At 42.3% G+C, this 21178-nt stretch overlaps 1 protein-coding gene across 1 annotated transcript; it reads right to left on the reverse strand.

Annotated features, from left to right (window-relative positions):
- Positions 1-1948: 1948 nt before the first annotated feature.
- On the reverse strand, positions 1949-20936 carry RSPH1 (radial spoke head component 1). Its single transcript, XM_045011138.1, has 9 exons — positions 20784-20936; positions 19093-19206; positions 18867-18972; positions 9549-9639; positions 9068-9203; positions 8681-8752; positions 4312-4468; positions 3704-3829; positions 1949-2115 (listed from the first exon to the last, which is right to left on the reverse strand). The coding sequence occupies exons 1-9, from the start codon at positions 20835-20837 to the stop codon at positions 2042-2044; spliced, it is 930 nt and encodes a 309-aa protein (XP_044867073.1). The 5' UTR covers positions 20838-20936; the 3' UTR covers positions 1949-2041.
- Between the last annotated feature and the right edge of the window lie 242 nt (positions 20937-21178).

Raw genomic sequence — 21178 nt, forward strand, 5'->3', positions numbered from 1 at the left:
TTAAGTTAAGCAAGTGTTGAAGTATTTGCAGGATCAGGGCCTAAACATTGTATCAACATAAGAACATAAGAATGGCCGTACTGGGTCAGACCAAAGGTCCATTCAACCCAGTATCATGTCTACTGACAGTGGCCAATGCCAGGTGCCCCAGAGGTAGTGAACCTAACAGGTAATGATCAAATGTTCTCTCTCCTTCCATCACCACCCTCTGACAAACAAAGGCTAGGGACACCATTCCTTATCCATCCTGGCTAATAGCCGTTAATGCACTGAACCTCCATGCATTTATCCAGTTCTCTTTTAAACCCTGTTATAGTCCTAGCCTTCACAACCTCCTCAGGCAAGGAGTTCCAAAAGTTGACTGTGCACTGTGTGAAGAAGAACTTCCTTTTATTTGTTTTAAACCTGCTGCCTATTAATTTCATTTGGTGGCCCCTAGTACTTATGTTATGGGAACAAGTAAATAACTTTTCCTTATTCACTTTCTCCACATCACTCATGATTTTATATACCTCTATCATATCCCCCCTTAGTCTCCTCTTTTCCAAGCTGAAAAGTCCTAGCCTCTTTAATCTCTCAATCATATGGGACCTGTTCTAAACCCCTAATCATTTTAGATGCCCTTCTCTGAATCTTTTCTAATGCCAGTATATCTTTTTTGAGATGAGGAGACCACTTCTGTATGCAGAATTCAAGATGGATTTATATAAGGGCAATAGATATTCTCTGTTTTATTCTCTATCCCCTTTTTAATGATTCCTAACATCCTGTTTGCTTTTTTGACTGCCGCTGCACACTGCGTGGGCGTCGTCAGAGAACTATCCACGATGACTCCAAGATCTTTTTCCTGATTAGTTGTAGCTAAATTAGCCCCCATCATATTGTATGTATAGTTGGGATTATTTTTCTCAATGTGCATTACTTTACATTTATCCACATTAAATTTCATTTGCCATTTTGTTGCCCAATCACTTAGTTTTGTGAGATCTTTTTGAAGTTCTTCACAGTCTACTTTGGTCTTAACTATCTTGAGCAGTTTAGTATCATCTGCAAACTTTGCCACCTCACTTTTGACCCCTTTCTCCAGATCATTTATGAATAAGGTGAATAGGATTGGTCCTAGGACTGACCCTTGGGGATCACCACTAGTAACTCAACATGGAGGAGTTAGTGTTATTATGAGAACCTTAAATTTATATTGTCTGAATTTTGTGCAGTCAAATTTGCAATTTTAACACTGTATTAACATAGCATTTTGTGGTTAGTTCCTTCTTATTTTGTTTTTCTATAAAGGAAAAAAAAACATAGCTGAAGCACTGAGATTTTGCAACTGTTTTTGTGCTGTTCCACTCAATCACTGAAGATGCACAAAAACTTGCTATAGCACTGTACACTAGTGCAATTTTTTTGTGTGCAACTCCACACTGCCATGGTCTATGAAGTTAGTAAAACTGCTAAACAAGCAGATGCAAATGTCATTTTAATTGCTTTATAACATCATAATTTCAAAAATATTTTTGATGCTGAGAATTAGTTTCCAACAGAGAAGCTGTGTTTTGGTTTGGTACTGCTCTTAAGGACTTTGAGGACTATAAGATCCAAGGTTCATCTTCCTGCAAAGAATTGGGCATAGACCACTGCCACAGTTAAGATACAGACTTCAGTGAACAATGGTCTGATACATTATGGGAAATTACTGAGAATTTTTCTTCTCATTTGTGTACACTCCATTTTAAACTAATAATGTGAAAGAGTCCAAAGATATACCCCGATCCTGTAATCACTTAAACAAATGAGTAACTTTATCCATGTGAGGAGTCCCACTGAGTTCAACCAATGGTTACACATACTGTATATAGCAAATAAAATGGACTTGGAGTTAGAAATCATAAACTCTGAGTTCAGAAAAAAAGGCATTTTCTACACAAAGTACCCAGAAAAATATGTTTATTCAAAACAGTGTAACAGAGCTTTCAATTAAATAAGAATAATACAGGGCTATGGTACCTAGCTTTCTTCTGTGTAATTTCCTTATTTGGTTTTATTCTTCTTTACCTGTTTCTGCCTCCTCTGATTCCTTTGATTCCTCCTCCTTCTCCTCTAAACTAGTATTTACTGTTGGGAGAAAAACATGAAATCTGGGGTACATTTAATAAAATAATAGGACTTGAAATCTTTTTAATTCATTCATTCATTGTAGTAATACTTTATCCTGGAAAATATAATGCAGGCTCCTTACATATACTGTCTAGTTTGTTATTAGGAGTGGGCCTAAGTGGAGTGCTTTAGAAAATTTTACTCTTTTTAGAAGATAGGCATATATGGGATATAATAAAATCCCAAACTGTTTTAAATTTACAGTCCACTTACTGTATTCACATTACCAAAGGAAAGACTCTATGGTAAACGAATGAGGACATAAATATGTAACCCATACTCATAGTCCTAGGTTCATCAACAGAATGCTGCAGGACTTAAATGGAAGGATTCCGTTCATTACAAAAAATACTAATTACTGAGGTGTGGGCTGCTCAATCAATATTTCATTATTAGAGAACATTCATCAATAAAGTAATAATGAGACCTAAAAATTACAAGTACATTCAGCATCATCACATTCTGTATATTAGGGGCCAAATTCTTCATGGACATAACTCTGCTGAAATCAAAGAACTTAGCTCTATGTGTTTAGGGTATGTTTCAGCATATTTTCAAGCCATTTAATTGTCTTTCTGGCTCCTGTTGTCAGTTTTGCACTTTACCTTAACATGAAATGGATTGATGAAAAACTGAGAATCAAACACTTGATGGTTGGAAACGTCAGAATAAAGTTTACAAATCTGGATATGTTTTAATATATGCAGTCCATATTTTAAGTAGGCAGAGATTTACTCATAAAATATGGCTTAACACAGGCCTCATTTTACAATACCTTCTAATAATTTTGATAAATAATTTGAAATATTTTTTAAAAAAATACTGAAAATTCAGAAACTATACTTAAAACATCCAAACATTAAAAAGCAATAACTTCATTTTCAAAGCTAGTTTTTCTTTTAATCATTCATTTAGCTTTCTGAATGAGAGTGTGCAAGTATCACCAATAGGATCAAGCCTCCAAATCCATATGTAGATTTAAAATGTCCAAAGTTCTGGTGTCGGTTAGCTCTGGCGTTCCATTTAGTGTACTACAAAGATCAGACCCATCAATAGTAATGATATTTCTTTTCTTCAGAACAAAGCTTTGTGTGATAAGTGATATAGTTTGAAGTCCTGTATGTCAGTTTCACTTTCTAACTAAACAAATTTTACATTAATATAAAAGGTTTGTTTCATTATCTCTTAGGGCATTTTGGTTCTGTTTTGTTTTTTCATTCCAGTGAGGAGAACATTCCTCTCATTGGGGGCAGGGTGGGGAGCTTCACTCTGAGGGGCTAAATTTTGTGAGGCATGTCAGCCCGGCCTCTAATTTTTGTACACACAAGTTTCAAATATCCATTATGTGCAAACAATAATGCACATAAACTTGAGTATAGAAAATTAAAAGCCACCTTGTGAAGATTTGGAGCCTTATGAAAAACAAGAGTTTACTATCTTTTCAGAATGATAATGCGCCCCTACACAGTTACACATTTTCAGCTAGTTGACATGCACCATTTTAGATGACCAACTATAATCACTCATTCCTCTCTTTCTTCCTCACCCTGATCCACTTGATCTTCTTTGCCCCCTTCCTCCTCTTCTTCTCCCTCCTTAGATGGGAATAGATCTTCAGTGGGCTCTGTAGCTTCAGCAGGAGGTTCCCCAACCTCAACAGGTTCCTCAGCAACTGAAAGGGGAGAAAAGGAGATATATGTCAAACTATAAGGGGGAAGAAGAACTTTATAGAACTGCTCATTGCCATTATTTTTATTCTTAAGTAACAGCTAACATCTTAGGCCCAATCCTGTAGCCTTTGCTCATGTGAGTAGTCCCACTGACTTCATGGGGAATGCTTATAGACGGGTTGCAGTATCAAGCCCTGAATCAGATTTTAATAATTTCTCTAATGTTACAGGCTTCCCGGGACAGTTGTCTCTGTTACTAATACCACATTATATCAAATGGAAGTATACTCAGCATGCATTCTGCTGCATATGAATGTGCTGCAATAAGATGAACCTTCACACTTTTACTTGTCGCTAATATCCAGCATCTTGTAAGCTGACAAAAAGTACAACTCTCTTATTATAACATATGCAAATTAATGAGGCAGAAACAGTTTGGGGAATTTTGGGGGGAAGGAGTTTCCAACAGTTCACTGGGACAAACCTGCAGTTTCTGGTATCTCTTCTGCTGCTGGAGGCTCTTCAGGAGGTGGTGGTTTTTCAACCCCTGGTGTCCACAGAGTTAATTTAGTAATATTTTTTGCTTTCCATTTTGGAATAATTGACTGAGATTCCTCCTCTTCCTCTTCTTCCCCTTTATCCTAAAAAACAAACAAACATAAAAAAATCTAGCATCACAATTGGGAATGTGAAGGTAATGACTATGAGCCTGTTTGCATGTATTGAAATCTCTTTTTACCCTGAGTTTGAAATGGTAACAATACAGCCCTTTGGAGTACGGTGCCAATATGTAACAACAACTGAACAACATTAACAGTCACAAACTTTAGAAGAGAGAGAAAGCCATTCTAAGCTAGAAAACTTGGAGGCAGTCAGTCAGTTATAATGTTGGTCTCAAAATTAAAGAAAAAAATGCTAGTTTCCTTTCTTTCTTATGCTTAGATTCAGGCAACAAAGAGCCTTATTCCTTAATCATTCTGCAACTCTCAGAAGGGCTGGGTCTAACGGCAGTACCTACAGACACTGGGCTGTTCCACTTCCCCAGTGCCACAAAAGGGATGGAAAGGAGAGAAGACAGGATCATTATCTGCCTCCTTTCAACATCAGCCTACACCATAGGTCTGGCACATAGGGAGTCCACGGAGGCATTCTGGACCCCAGAGGGAGAATGCATCCAGCTTCTCCCAGTGGGGTTATATAGCTCTCTGCCCCAACCCCTTTCAGAAACAGACAAGAAAGAGTGCACACAATACAAAATTGCTCTCTGCTTCACAAGGCTGTGCAGTCTGTGCTCAGGTAAGCCCCATGGAACTTAGAAGAATGTAGTATTGTACATGAGCTTTTGTGCTCTCAATATCAGCCCTTCTGTCATTTTCTTTACAAATAAGAATGATTTATTTTATACAAAAGTGGGAGAGTTTAAGTAATAGACTAGCTAGCTGTATTGAAAGCTAACTTTTCTTAAACTAATTTTATTTGAAAATGAGTCGTGTACTACAACTATTTCAACTACTGCAAACAAGCAAAGTTTGGACTGTTAATTCTCATTACTATAATGCTTGGTACGTATGTGGGCAGCTAGCCCTCCTCACTGCTTGCACCACTCTGGCTACACTGCTTGATCGGAGAGCTAGCATGGGAATGTCTACCTCAGCTAGAACTATAATACTCCATTATAGTAATGAGTATTATTTACTGTGACCTACAGTAAATAATAATCATAGGATTCACTTGAGAGTAATTGCTATAGTTAAGGGCTAAGACTGTCAAAAGTGAGTGCTTAAAGTTAGGCTTCTAAGTTCACATTTAGACACCTACATAAATGGCCTAATTTTCAAAAGTATCAAGCATCCATCAGCTCCTGCTGAAGTCAGAGGGAGCTGCTGCGTGCTCAGCACTTGTAAAAGTTGGGCTACTTATATTCAGGTATCCAAATATGGAGTTAAGTGCCTAATTTTAGGTGCCCATTTTGCAAAGGTATAATGTCCTCAGGCAACACCCCCAACAGTGCACCTCTTCACTTTCCAAATATGGTTCAGGTTCTTACAGGCCATAACTGAGCCCTAATTTTTAATGCATCTCAATCAGCACCAGTTAGATTTAAGAACTGAGGGTATGACTACACTGGAGCTGGAGGTATATTTCCTAGCTCAGACAGACATATCTGTGCTAGCTCTGATCAAGCTAGCATGCTAAAAATAGTGTAGCCACAGAGGTACGAGTGGCAGCAGGGGAGCCAACCAAACACAATCACCTCTGAAATGCTTGGTACGTATGTGGGCAGCTAGCCCTCCTGACTGCTTGCACCACTCTGGCTACACTGCTTGGTCGGAGAGCTAGCATGGGAATGTGTACCTCAGCTAGAAATTACTGTCCCAGCTCCAGTATAGACATACACCTAAGGGGCAAATCTTAGCACACACAAAGTAGCCAGGCCAGGTGCTGGGAAGATGCAGGGGGAGTGGGAAAGGGGGAGATACTTTCATCCTCTCCTCCCAGACATAATGAGCAGCTGTGAAGCCACTGTCTGCAAGAGCCCTGAGTTCTCACAACATGGACTTCTAGCAGCAGAGACGCTGGCTTTGGCACACCCACCACCACACACTGTTCTTTAGGGATCTGATGTGGAGCTGCAAGTTGTTCCTTTTTTATAGAAATCTGAGAGCACTGGCCTAAAGAAATTGATATTGCTCATACTTCTCGGGTGGCTGAAGGTTTCATCATGTCACACACATAAATCTTCCATCATAACCATATACACTTCCTCATATCTTACTGCTTATAAATATACTTGGGATGAATGTTATCTTTCCTAGTGCTTTGTCTAACAATATCTAAACCAGGGGTAGGCAACCTGCGGCATGCAAGCTGATTTTCAGTGGCACTCACACTGCCCAGGTCTTGGCCACCAGTCCGGGGGGGCTCTGCATTTTAATTTAATTTTAAATGAAGCTTCTTAAACATTTTGAAAACCTTATTTACTTTACATACAACAATAGTTTAGTTATATATTATAGACTTATAGAAAGAGACCTTCTAAAAACGTTGAAATGTGTTACTGGCATGCGAAACCTTAAATTAGAGTGACTAAATGAAGACTCGGCACACCACTTCTGAAAGGTTGCTGACCCCTGATCTAAACATTTGCTAAAAGAGTGGGTAGATCGGCTAATGTGGCCTGCATCTTGCAGGAGGTCAGACTAGATGATCATAATGGTCCCTTCTGATCTTGAATTCTATGATTCTATGATTTCAAAATGTAATTGCAGTATTTTTACAGAAAAAGAGGAAACACCCATAATTATTTTTCATTTAAGGAGGGAAATACAGTTTGATTAAGAAATAAAAGTAAAACAAAGCCAAAGCATATGTTTTACATCTTAGTAGCTGTTTACCAAAACACGCAATAAAATAGAAATAATAATCATTTCAGTTATAAAATGCTTATATTTTTAAGGTCTTAACAAACAAAACCAACTGGAGTTAAATTTTACAGGTAAAGCAAAAGTTTCCCGTTCAAACTGATATTATGAAGGGATACTGTTTCCCACACTCCTTTTTTTGTTTTTGTTTACATGCAGGTAAACCATGCAGCAGAAACACTTCATGCAAACCCAGAGAGCACCTCTGTTACACTAGGCTCCATGAAGATAAAGCGTTTAGTGGTGTGTGGGTTCCCATACACTGGAACAGAAGGCAGTTTTTTGCTGCCCTTTCTCTTGTCCATGGGTTGTATTAGCTGAGCAAATCAATGAAAGAGAAGAAATAAATGTGAACTAGATTGACACATTAACTGTAGAAAGATGGAAAAATTAGGAAGACCCTTTTTGAAAAAAGAAAGATTACAAATCGCCCAAAGGTTTCATTTAGGTGAGACTACATTTGAAATAATTGTTTCACTGGAAGTTTTGAAATAGCATGTAATAGACTAAGATCTGGCATGTCAGGCAATATAGAAAAAGAGCAAGTTCTGAACTAAATGCAGCATGTTTGTTATCTTGAAACCAAAATACTAAGCTAAAAATATATTTGTAATAACAGCTAGGCATTATTATTTTTATTATATAACTAGAGTATGTAGGTCAGGTAGTCAGAAACAGGTCTGAAAAACCACACTCAAAAGCAAGAAGAAAAATCATTCCCTAATACTATTCATCCACAGCTCTTATTGAAATCAATGGGAGTTGTGGGTACTTAGTACCTCATAGGATCAGGACAATAATAGACCACATTTTCAAAAGTACTCTCAATTGTGGCTCTAAATTTGCACCTGTAATTTTTCACTAAATTTTAGAATCACTTAGTAATATATTTTTATTTTCCAGTCTTCTGTAAGGGAGTGCTAAAATATACTGTTCAGCCACTAAGGGGCATGGTGTGTAAAAAACCTTATTTACATGAACCTCAACTATACCGAGCACAGCATTAAAAGATCTTATGATGACTACATCTGGTGTATATAAGCAAGCTCTGAAGCCAGTCCATATCTGGTACAGGGACATGACATCTTCAAAATAAAGGCCAAAGTCAATCAAACTCTGTCTGGCTTTTTGTATTGCAGAAGGCTAGCACATTTGAGATATGATCCTGCTTTCCCTGAAATCAAGGGCAAAACTTCTAGTGTCTACAATAGGAGCAGCAATGGGGCCTTCATGTGTCAGGGTTTGCACAGCACAGTAGGCAGACAAGTTTTTTTTATTGACTCTGGTGCTTAGAAAAACACATTCTAAAGCTGTTGGACTTTTTAAATATACAGTACCTATAATGAGCTAGGCAGACTACATTTGAATAGGCTGACCTGACTTGCTGAGTTTTCTAACATTTGGTATAGTCTGTATTATATTATTATTTACCTGATCTAAATGTGTGTATTCACCATGCTGTTCACACCCAATATCGAAGACATACTTCCCACGACCTATTGGCTATACAAAGAGAAATAAGAAGTTAGCAAGACTTTAAAGCTAGAAAACTTTGAAGGAGTAAATGAAAAATACAAATGATCACTTAACACTGTACTATGTAATTTACACAATATTAAATAAAAATACAATGAGAAAAGTAAACTTTGGAGAAACTTTGCATCATCATTGATTCATTTATATCTGTTACATTTATGGTTCAAAGAACACTGTGCAAAATGGGAAACCTGGTTTAATTTTTCAATGTAAAGAGTCCATACCAGAACAACAACATGCGTTATTTTTTCAAATTCAAATAGCATTTTCCAACATACTTACATTTCCATTCACAAACTTGCCCTGGTATCTGTGGTTTAGATGAATAAGTTCAGCTGCTCCTTCCTGTTGCCCATTTACCCAGCCACCAACATATTTAGAGCCAGTCTCTGCATAGAGGTATGTACCTTGCCCATGCCTGAGAGGCAAATAATAATTGTATTTTATATTACTGTAAATTAAAAGTGCAGGATTTCTTTGCAATTTTAATGCATTAAGCATATGACTAAAACAAATGCCACATTAACCCATATTTCCAACCCAAAAAACATCTTCATACATTCATGCTCATCTGCCTTCTGTGTCTAGCTCTATTTAAATCAGCTGATGTCTTACTGCAGGCTTTCCTCCCATTCCAAACTGGATTTAGTTGCCAAGGCCCTCCCACAGCTCCCTCTTTCAAAAGGACAACCACAACTCTGAAGACAACATTTTTTAAACTTCATAAAGAAACTTGAAAGTTCACTGTAATAATGAAACAAACCTATAGTGGTTAAGCCATTCTCCAGTGTAGGTATCTCCATTCATGTAGTAGTAAACTCCATTGCCATGTCTTTGGTCTCCCACCCATTCTCCTGCAATGGACGTGACAAAAAGAGTGAGATGTGATCAATTTTACTTGTCACAAAAGTCAGCCTTTAGAATGATCATCTAGACATCTAGTCGACTTTTTATGTGAATGAAGAATATACAGTATTAGAAAATGAAAATGTAAACTCAGACAATGTAAATTCTGTAACTGAATTCAATGACAGCAGAAGCAAGCTCTACCTCAGTAATCTTCAACTTCTGTGTGAACAGTAAAGATAGCTTATCAGGCTTGTATATCAGTGTAGTCTCTTCACACTCCACAGTAAATTAAATTACAAAAGTACTAGCATTCCCTGACAAAAAGCAGGCCACCATTTGTCACTATATCATTATTGATATTACTAGTACAGTATTTCTAACTGATGGAAAGATTTGACATGTCAGGAGAAAAGCCATGAGCATGCACAGATTCAGAGGATGTGCTAAACTATTCTCTTGAGAATCAGTAGGGCTTTAGGCTTCTAGAAAGGGCAAGGAGAATGTTCTGGACCATAAAACTAATCAGTGCAAAACAGCATCTACTTGGCCTGTTGAGAGCTAAAGAATTAGAATTAGCCAGCTGTAGTCTACTATGCCGCTTTGGAGCAGTCTGAGAACTAAAGGTATTGGGGGGAGGGGGGACTGATAGCAGTCAGATCTGTGTTCTTGGGGAACTAGGGCACAGTATCCAGCCTGACTGACTCATGAAAGCTACCCGCCCCCACCAGCCTCTGCTTATATCAAAACCCATCAGAGAAAAGACTTGCAGAGAGCAATGAAGGGTGGATGGGAGACACACCTAAACCCGTCCTGACAAGGGTGACAAGATTAAGACATCTCCATTAGCACACAGAATGAAAAACAGACAACTCCCTTAGCCTCATCTGCATAAAAGATGGGACAGGGAAACATCTCAATTTGCATACAGAATGGAGAACAGAAAATCGCACTGAACTCTGGGACCAGAAAAGCAGGGACGCACTGCATCATGGGAATCTCTGCTCCAGATGTTAATGAACCTATGCCTGCACACACCCAGCTCAGCAATTATCAGACCAATTCTAGTAATGAATCCTTGATTAATATCCAAAATACTAAAGCAGACTAGTTGCATTGTGAACTCCCTGGAAGAAAACACCACCCATAGCCAAGAGTAATCCGCTCCTATTGTCTAGCCTAAAGAAAACCCTTGAGTCATCAGTTTACTCATAAACAAATCTGGTGTTCTCCCTTGAACCATTGTATTTTCTCTACATTAATCCCTACTCACCCTCCAGTAAGTGTTCTGATGCTTAGATCCAAACTATGCATCAGTTCCACTGGGACTCCATCCTCTCCTGACTGATCGTGCTGGGGGCTCTGCCTGTCTTCAGCACTCAAGACCCTGAGCTACCACTATCACCTGGGAACCCCAACCCGTTCAAGCCTCGTGGAGTGGGTGAGATCCCCCTCTTTCTCTCTCTCTTTTTTCCTTTCTACCTTAGGTATTAACCTTTAATAATGTATGTTATGTTGGCTTAGGCTCTCCTTGTGTAGTTATCACTATTATTCAATAAATAACTTTTATGGTTAAGCTGGTTGCTTCTCTCTCTTGCTAAACTTTACTCTTTTGTGTTTTTAGCTTCCCCCATTCACTCTGCAGCAATGCTTCTTTTACCTAAGCTAAAGATCCCCGCAGCACCCAAAATACTGTGGGGTTTGCTCATCAAATAGGTTACTGCCAGTACAATTGTGATGTAAGAGTGTGGACAGGGACGTGCTGAATCTGGGACACATAAGGGTGACAGCTTGAAAGTACTGCTTGACCCAGTCCATGGAGCCCATGGGCATATAAGGGGAGGCAGTTTAAAAGTGCTGCTTCATCCAACCAGTTCTGGGGCTGGAAAAACTCAGCCCTAGGGAACCTAGGTCCTGCAGGATAGCTCCATTGCGAGGAGACTTGCAGAAGGGAGAAGTAGAGCTCCAAATAAAAACACAAGTAACACAAGCAGTGCATTAATAGAATTACAGAACCCCCCCAACCCTCCCAAAAAGTAACCCGAATAAATAAGCATACCCCAAAGTAACGGGGAAATCTGGTAACAGGACACAGTGTAGCGCTGACAATATATAGCCATGTATGACAGATTACAGCATAACTCTTTGGTCTTGAAGCTGGATATCCGCGTGTGCATTACTTTACTTTTAGGTGTGATGGAAGAAGAAAGGCATATCAGCAGTGTTCTCACTAGTGAGGTGGTTTTGCACCTCTGTTCAGCTATTGTGCTCTTGGTTACTCATGACTGAAAGATTACTTGCTATCAGGTGAATGTTTCTGCCATACAGAATTTCCATATGCTGACTATCTCTGCCTCAAACACTCTTTATCTTGTGTTCTCTTGTTGGTTTAGTTAAAATGCAATAATTTTGTTGTCTGAACTACGCAATGTCATCTCATTGCTTAATTGATAATTTAAAGAACAGGATGAGAAGGCTTATTTAAAGTCACAGACCTAGCCACAAGGCTGCTCTAATTTACGTTAACTAGACCGTCCCTAGGGACTATTCTGCCAGCCAAGTATCAGTGGAACACACTCCACCTTTTCAACCATGCCTTGCCTTCAGGAAATTTCCAACATGCTACCACACAGGAGGAATCCTAAGATTCCCCTTTAGAATAGTTTAAAGGTCACTTGTTTTCTGCTTTGGACATGTCATCATACAGCAGGCCATACAGGTCCTCAGTCTAATCAGCACTGTCTCGCACTCGTCCCTTCTCTTCCCTCCCTTCTTTCCTCATTCTGACCCCTTTGTTCTGCCTCTCATCCTCTTTTCTCTCTTCCCTGTGGCAGGCTCTCAGCCTCTTCCCTTACTTGGTTGGGCTCCAATCACTTTTTCCCCTCCTCACTCTCTGCCCCTCTCTACACAAACTTACATAGTTGCCTGCTATTTCTTTTACTCCAAACACATTCTTCCATTTATTCTCACCTAGTATCATGCTTACATACATACCTTTATTTACATTATAGTGGACAGTGCAAGCTATGTAACTTGTGGCACTGGCAGTCCCCACCTCCCACACCATAAATTTTATAGTGTCTTATAGTTTTATTTTGTAATGTGGGATATATATTTGGTTATGTCAAGGGACCCTTCCTCCAAAATCTAAAAGTGGACCTTAGGGTATGTACCAGTAGATTAGCACTCATTTGCCAAAGCCTGGCATCACTTATTCAGGGGCCTAAACTGAAGGGAGGAGGTTGCTGAATCTTGAACATAGGCTTTCTTTCCCCAAAATATTAATTTAGTCATTGATTTAGATAATGGCATAGAGAGTACACTTATAAAGTTTGCAGACAAACTGGAGAAATGGTCTGAGGTAAATAGGATGAAATTCAATAAGGACAAATGCAAAGTACTCCATTTAGGAAGGAACAATCAGTTGCACACACACAAAATGGGAAATGACTGCCTAGGAAGGAGTACTGTGGAAAGGGATCTGGAGGTCATAGTGGACCACAAGCTAAATATGAGTCAACAGTGTAACACTGTTGCAAAAAAAGCAAACATCATTCTGGGATGTATTAGCAGGAGTGTTGTAAGCAAGACACGAGAAGTAATACTTCCACTCTACTCCACGCTGATTAGGCATCAACTGGAGTACTGTGTCCGGTTCTGGGCATCATATTTCAGGAAAGATGTGGATAAATTGGAGAGAGTCCAGAGAAGAGCAACAAAAATTATTAAAGGTCTAGAAAACATGATCTATGAGGGAAGATTGAAAAAAATGGGTTTGTTTAGTCTGGAAAAGAGAAGACTGAGAGGGGACATGATAACAGTTTTCAAGTACATAAAAGGTTGTTACAAAGAAGAGGGAGAAAAACTGTTTTTCTTAACCTCTGAGAATAGGACAAGAAGCAATGGGTTTAAATTGCAGCAAGGGAGATTGAGGTTGGACATTACGAAAAACTTCGTAACTATCAGGGTGGTTAAGCACTGGAATAAATTGCCTAGGAAGGTTCTGGAATCTCCATCATTGGATGTTTTTAAGAGCAGGTTGGACAAACACCTGTCAGGGATGGTCTAGATAATACTTAGTTCTGCCATGAGTGCAGGGGGCTGGACTAGATGACCTCTCAAGGTCCCTTCCACTTCTATGATTCTTGAAGTTAAATGGGTGTTAGCAAAACCAAATAAAGCAGGGCTTTTGAGATGTGGTGTATGTGCCCCATCTTGATCATGTGAACCAGAATGTAAACATCTTCACTAGCCAGAAAAGAGGAAACTCAAGCTTAAAGACTGTCTGAGCTGCCAAACTTGGAGGGAAGTGCTGGCAGCTGTGGCTAGTTAAGCAGTACAGACATCCAAAATGAGAAGAGATCATAGCCTCATTTGTCTTTTTCTTACTCAGGGGACAGGAGGATCTGGGGAATTATTTGGCTGCCTTGTACACAGAACGTTATGCTGCCAAGAGACTCTGATCACAGTCAGAACGGAATTTTGTTTCCTCAAACTAGGCCCTGACTGAAGGAAGCTGCTGCCCTGGGTTCTTTGTGGACACCTGGAGTAAGTGGGAGGAAACTACCCTGTGTTTGTTTTGTTTCATTTGCCCTGTGGCCAGAGATAGCTACTCTGTGCCTGTTTTATTTTCACCTTGCTGAGCCTGGAATATTGTTGTTCTTATTCCTTTTGTGAGACCTGTCTTGAGCAGGGCAGTCACCTCTCCCAACCCAATGGGGTGGCTGGTAGTCTTAACTCAATGTTCACTGTACTGACCCTTCAGATTATCACCATTTCACTAGCTCTCCAGTAAATATAGTCTTCTGGCCTTCACAAGATTTAAATTTCTAACACAGGCCAAACCCCCTACCTTTCAGGCTTTCTTTGCACATCACAAAGCAGCAAAAAAAAAGAGCATAAGGCAAATTATATTCCTTTTCAGGTCACCTTGAAAATCTGAGACAATTTACACACATCAGATGGAAGAATAGGGTGGGACTATTTCAGAGTGTCTTATACAGTAGCTGAAATAATCTTTTAACAGGTTCTAAAGAACCTAAGCCAAAACCAGTAACTGAGCATTCAGATTTTCAGGTACTGTGCAACAGGAGCTGGGTGGCTCAGTTCACTCATTTAGGGGCATAAATATGGATGTAGGTGCCTAAAATTAAGCACTTAAGTTTAAAAACTTTGTCTTTGGTTCTGACCTCCTCTTTCAAAGCTGATGGTATAGCATATAACATTATTGAAAAAAATGAATAAAAAATGTCAACAATCAGATCAACCTCCTGATGTTTTGCAGAGACAGCATTAGTCCTCAAATTAAATGTCATCCTGGAAAGGAACTCTCTGAAGATGCTTAATGAAGCAGCTGGAGTCTGACTTATCTGTCTCCTCATATTTCAGGGAAGACAGTGAAGAGAATCAGACCGAATCAGTCATTCCTAGTACTAAAATGTGGGGAAATATTCTGTATGAGCTTCTGTTTCAAGAGCTGGACTAATGATATTCTGCTCTTCTGTCTTATGAGATTCTATAAGTACAGTATCTTGCTTAAACTGTTGCATTTCCTTGACATTGCTACCATAAAGGAAAAAAGTGCATTCCTAAAATAATCTGCTATTTGTAAAAGATTGTAATGACCCTTCAGATTAATCTTGAGAATTCTGTTCAGGGCAAAGATCTAGATCAAGCTAAATTAAATAATTCTGTACAAGAAGCCTAAAAGAGCATCTGGGGATGGAAGGAGAACTGCTGACACATGCTAAATTTCAACAGAATGCCATTGATTTCTGTGGAAGTGAGGAGCCTAAATAACTTTGTGGATTGGGCCTATGCAACTTAGTTTTATGGTTGTTGGTTTTTTTGTGGGGGTTCCTATCATATTAAAGATAGGTGCAGACAGAAAGTAAGGGAGTCACAATGACATCAGTCAATATTTCTTTCCTTAGAGTGGAAAATATAATACAAAGACTGCACTAGTAAAATATAGTTTGAACTCATTTTAGGAGTATTTTAGCCTCAGAAAGCAAACCATGAGGTACTTAAATAATTATTCCTCAGTGAGCAAACAATCTAACGTAGCTTTCCTAGTGCATGAATCAGGCCAAAAGACACTGCCATAAACAAATTAATTTAACTTATGTCCGTGCAAGTCACTTTATTCTTCTTGCACTTCTGCTGACATCCATTTCTTCTACACTGCAAGATGCATCAGTGCGAATCTAATCTTCCCATGCCTTCCAATCCATAGTCTGATGAAAGCAGTTCAGTGATGCTCCCTGGCGAATGCTTAATCACAAGTCAGATATAATGCCTACATTTGGAGGTGGTGCTTCTACTAAGTAGCAGATTTCTTATCTACCTATAATATATAAAGCTTTCTTCTCCTGGATCTCTCACTTTTCCTGAACTGCACACTTATAGAGGTGTACAGAGGAGGGAAAAGACTCTTGCTACTCCCAGAAGCAGAAGCTGCATTAGGATATTTATCATAGTGACTCAAACTGTGGACCACGGAGTATCTACTAGTTGTCCATAGAGAAGTAGTGGGTCACTTGGTGTTAACTCACCATATATACCCTGTGGGGACAGGGGCGGCTCTAAATATTTTGCCGCCCCAAGCACGGAGGGTCCACTGGAGCCGTGGGACCAGCGGAGCCTCCGCAGGCACGCCTGCGGGAGGTCCACCGAAGCCGCGGGACCAGTGAACCCTCCACAGGCAAGCCGCCGAAGGCACCCTGCCTGCTGCCCTTGCGGCAACCAGCAGAGCGCCCCCCGCGGCTTGCCACTGTAACCCCTTTGGGGTCTAGAGAGCATGGCCCCTTTAAATCTTTTTCCCAAGGGGGAGGGGGAGAGTAAGAAAAAGGAGGGAAACTCCAGGGGGCAGGGCTGGAGCTGGAGGGAGAGAGAGGAGAAGCAGCATGGCTGGCCCTGGAGAAGGAAGCAGAGAGAACCTGCCTGAGGAGGACAGGCCCGATCGGGGACAGCCCAGGACAGGAGCTAGGAGGAGTCCTGTGCCGGGGGAATCACCCGAGAAGGACAGGCCGGAGCTGGACCCAGTATCACGGCTGCCCGGAGCTGCCCGGGGCTGTGAGTACTGGGGCTTGTGACTCTGCACTGGGAATAAGGAGGGAGGCTGTTAGATAGTTAAGTGGGGAGGTGGTCGCTCTGTGTGGCTTTGCAGAGAGCGGCAGAAGAGGGCACCGGAGGGGTTTGCTGGGGAGAGTTCACTGGCGCCGAAGACGACCAGGAGCACCAAAGACTCACCACCGGACTGGAACTTTGCTCAGGCCTCCTGAACTCTGTGCGCAGACACATTGCTTAGTGTCTGCCCTTTCAGACTGTGCTACCACTGGGTCCGTGGGGCCCTGGTTTGAATGCAGCCCTGTTTTACTGCTCCCCCTATATTTCTCCTTGTTGTTTTTCTCCTCCCAGCCCTCTGTAAATAAATATCTCCCTTTGTTATGTCCATTGTACTTTTCCTGTGGGTGTGTGTGTTCACTCTGGGGGGTTTGGAACAGGTGCCCCTGGGGTGGAAGGGATTTCTCCTGCTGCATTCCTGCGCGTGCTGTCTCTTGGCCAGAGCTGCCTGCAGAGCAGACTCCATCTTGGCTACAAGGGCGCTAAAGTTACACCACCCCAGGCATGCGCATGAAGCGCTGGTGCCTGGAGCCGCCCCTGTGTGGGGGTTACTATATACACCCTGTGGGGGTTACTATCATATTGAAGATAGGTGCAGATATATATATATGGACTCCTCCCTCGCTGTTTGCAATCTCACCAATAAAGATAAATAAATAAATGTTCTCTCAACAGGTAAAAGCTTTTTTTTTATAGTAAGCTTTAAAGGCTGGATTCTTCAGTCTAAGCTCTCCGGCCACAGATTCCCCTTGGAAAATTTTGGGGGGAATCTCTGCCAGTATAGAGTTCTGCTCAGCAGTGCAAGTAGGCTGGTATGCTCAGTACCCGATACCAGCAAGATATTTATAGCTGGTATGGTGTACCGGGAAGACACAGAAGGAGCCAGTGGCCCCATGGCTCTTCTCTGGTGTGGCTGTACTGCCCCCAGCCCCACCCCCTGCCCTTCCACTGACCTGTCTCTCCTCTGGCTCCATCTGTACAACAGCAGCTCTGCCGGAGGACAGGACTGGGGAGCCAGGCTGGGAGCAGTACAGCAGCCCCGCCAGAGGACAGGACTGGGGAGCCAGACTGGGGGCAGTACAGCAGCCATGCCAGAGGACAGGACTTGGCGCGAGGCTGGGGGTAGTACAGCAGCTGCGCCAGAGGAGCCGCCCACACCAGGCTGCCCAGCGGCCCCATGTTCTGCTCCATTCCTGAAGTCTCCGGTGCAACAGGAGGAGGACAAAGCACCCCCCACCACCACCATCAGGTAACATGGGTGGATCATGGGGAGAGCGTGGGGCCTGTGGGTGGGGGCGGGGCTGGGAGGAGTCACATGGAGGGTAATGTGCCTCCCCATTAGCTGCTGCCCTCTCCACCCCCCATACCAGTAAGAAATGGATTTTACCTGCACCACTGATTCTGCCACATCTTATCCTAGTTCTGCTGACGGTATTCCATTTGGTATACGGGGATGGAGACAAGTCATGGGAGGGAGCTATGTCCAGAAAGATAGGAGATGGATTCTCTGCCAACAGGGTAAATTTAAACTGCTTTCTTGAAGGTTTAACTTACACCAACTCTAGGTGGCTGAGAAACGGTGAGCTGTGATAAGCTCCTCCTTAGCCTCCACTCTCCACTGCTGTGCTTGGATGCAGTGGAGAACTGAATGCTATATTTTTACAATGCTCAGAACCTACAGCTCTTTGAAACGATCTGAAAATGTTCTGGACTGAACTTGACTGTCTGTCAGCATAATCCCTGCATGTCAATGAATATTCTTGCGATGTTCTTGGGTTGTTGTTTTTAACATAACTTATACTCTCTTCTACTCTGATTCTAACTAAGAAGGTGAAGAATTTGCTCAACACTAAATATAATGAAGCATTCCACTTGATCAGATGATTTGGCAGGAATAAACTGTTGCCAAAAACTTCAATCTACTCTTCTCCTAACATCTGTGGTGAGGCAGGAATGAAGAGGGAAAAAAGAATTTTGGGACAATTTTGTGGACTGAGGCAATAATATGCTGCCTGGCTCATTGTTTCCCACAATTCCACTGAAGCACCTCATCTTCTCAAATATTTAAATCTTCATAATTATGTTCAACAACAAAAGATGCACATTTTACCTTCATATTTTGATCCATCTGGATACATAAAAATGCCTTGACCATGCTTTTTGTTGTCAAAGAATTCTCCAATGTAGCGTGCACCATTTTTAAATCTGTAGGTCCCCTGCAATATATTTGGTGTAGATATAGTACTTTGAATTAAAAGAATAATGAAGTGCCTAAACTAATAGAACTGCTGAAACACATGCATGGCTTTCAAAATAATCCTCTATAATTATCTTACCCGCCCATTTCTCAGACCATTAGCATACTCTCCTTCATATGTATCGCCATTGGGTAACCGTGCTCTTCCATGTCCATGTCGTTCACCTGCTGCATTGCGTTCACCTTCATATTCCTATTTAAATGGAATAAGCCATTCAACAGTTAAGAGGCAGGGGTTCTGAGCTGAATTCAATATGAGTACAAAGAGGAAGCCAATTGTTTGTTCTGAACAGCTCCTTTTCTTCCTGAGTCCCAGGATGGCACCTGGCCAAGAAATCTATTGGTAACTGTGGCGAATATCTTGTACCAACCCACCAGATCCTACCTGGTACCCAAAGGTGTCTTCTGCCTGCAAACTACTGAAATTTGTTGGGGGCTGGATTCTTGCTGCACAAACTGCAGCAAGTTGAAACAGACACTACATACCATAGTAAAATGGCAGGACTTCACTCAAGTCCTTTTTATCTCTACAACTCCATTGAATGCAGTAGCTTAGCAATTCTTTGAGGCTGAGTATCACTAATGTATATACTCCAAAAGAAAATAGCAACTAAAGACATCATTGTATTTATAAGATTATCTCTTATTTTTAAAAAACATTTTGTTTGAGATACACATCTCATAGCTTTGAGAATCCCAACGTAACAGTGATTATTTTTTTTTTAGTTTCCCCAGACTTTAATACTACAAATCCAATATCCTGTGTGATCCTAGTCCATGGCTCTGCTCCTACTCTGATTGACATGAGCGGCACGCCTTCTGTTAACTTTGATTAGAGCAGAATTGACCTTTAAAATACGTAACAGTGAGTAATTACAAATTCAGTTCTTTTTGGGGTGACAAAACTAAAGATATGTTGATGTAATTGTGTCTAATGGGCGCTTTTTCAGTAATATTCCACATAGTTATGGACTGGGGCTGTGTCAGGGAAAAAGAGGATTTACAGATTCAAAGGGACCATTATGATCATCTGGTCTGACCCCCATATAGCACAAGCCATAAAACTTCTCCCAAATAAATCCTAGAGCAGATCTTTTAGAAAAACATCCTATCTTGATTTTAAAATTATCAGGACCCTTTGTAAGTTGTTCCAATGGTTATTTACTCTCGCTGTTAAAAACGTATGTCTTATTTCCAGCCTGAATTTATCTAGCTACAACTTTCAGCTGCTGGGTCCTGTTATACTTTTCTCTGCTAGACTGAAGAGCCCATTATTAAAAAATTTGTTCCCCAGGAGGATACTGACAGACTATACTCACCTCACCCTTTAACCTTGGCGCACAGACACAACCAGCCCCCGCCCCCAGGCACCTAGGCTAACAGTGCAGCCAGTGCCTGGCTGGCAATGGCGGGCAGCTCCGGGGTAGCTGGTCCCAGCTGTTCTGCACCGGGCTGCCCCGCTGCACGCGGGCTCTGGGGCGAGGCTCGCCGGGAAAAGGGGGCTGGCAGCCAGCGCGGCCTGGACGGCTCCCGGGCACAGCTGGGCGGGGGGGGGGGGCTGCACCGGTGCTGGGCTGGGCGGGGGGGGGGTCAGCTCCGCCGCCCGGCCGGCGCCGCGGCTCTAAGGGGCGGGTGCGGCGGGGCCCGGCCGCGTGGGGCGCGGGGACGCGGGGCAGGCGCTAGCGGGGGCGAGGGGTGACCCCGGCCCGGGGCGGGGCGGGGGGGCAGCGCTGGGCCCCGGAGGAGCCGGCGGCCGCGGGCCGCACTGACCCCCAAGTCGTTCTCCGCCTCCTCCTCGAACTCCTCCGAGCCCAGGTCCGACATGGTCCGGCCGGGCCCCGCGGCGTTTCCGTCACCATGGGAACCGCCGGCCCGGGCGGAGGGAGACGCGCGCCGTCACCCTAGCAACACGCACAGGCCCCGTCCCCTTACCGCCCTGAGGCGCGTGCTGCTGTCCCGGGTCCTGGAGCGGCGCGCCCCGCCCAGCCAATAGGCTGCAGCGTCGCGCTCGGGCCGGAGAGGGCGCGACGAGCGCGCACAGAGCAGCGCCCAAGGGCGCAGTCCCGGGCACACGAGGGGCCGGCAGGGGGCGAGACTGGCACACAGGGGATACGGGGCAGGCAGGGTAGGGTGACCACTGACCAGATGTCCCGATTCTATAGAGG

Source organism: Mauremys mutica, chromosome 1 (genome assembly GCF_020497125.1).
Source record: "Mauremys mutica isolate MM-2020 ecotype Southern chromosome 1, ASM2049712v1, whole genome shotgun sequence".
NCBI lineage: Eukaryota > Metazoa > Chordata > Testudines > Geoemydidae > Mauremys > Mauremys mutica.

Bases quoted from the DNA above. Each gene is read 5' to 3' on its own strand.
- RSPH1 (XM_045011138.1), bottom strand. From the start codon at position 20,837: ATGTCGGACCTGGGCTCGGAGGAGTTCGAGGAGGAGGCGGAGAACGAC. The intron at 4,469-8,680 runs GTAAATAATAAT...TTTGTTTTTTAG, and splicing joins AATACACACATTTAGATCAG to GATAAAGGGGAAGAAGAGGA. The intron at 2,116-3,703 runs GTGAGGAAGAAA...TTCTCCCAACAG, and splicing joins AGAAGATCAAGTGGATCAGG to TAAATACTAGTTTAGAGGAG.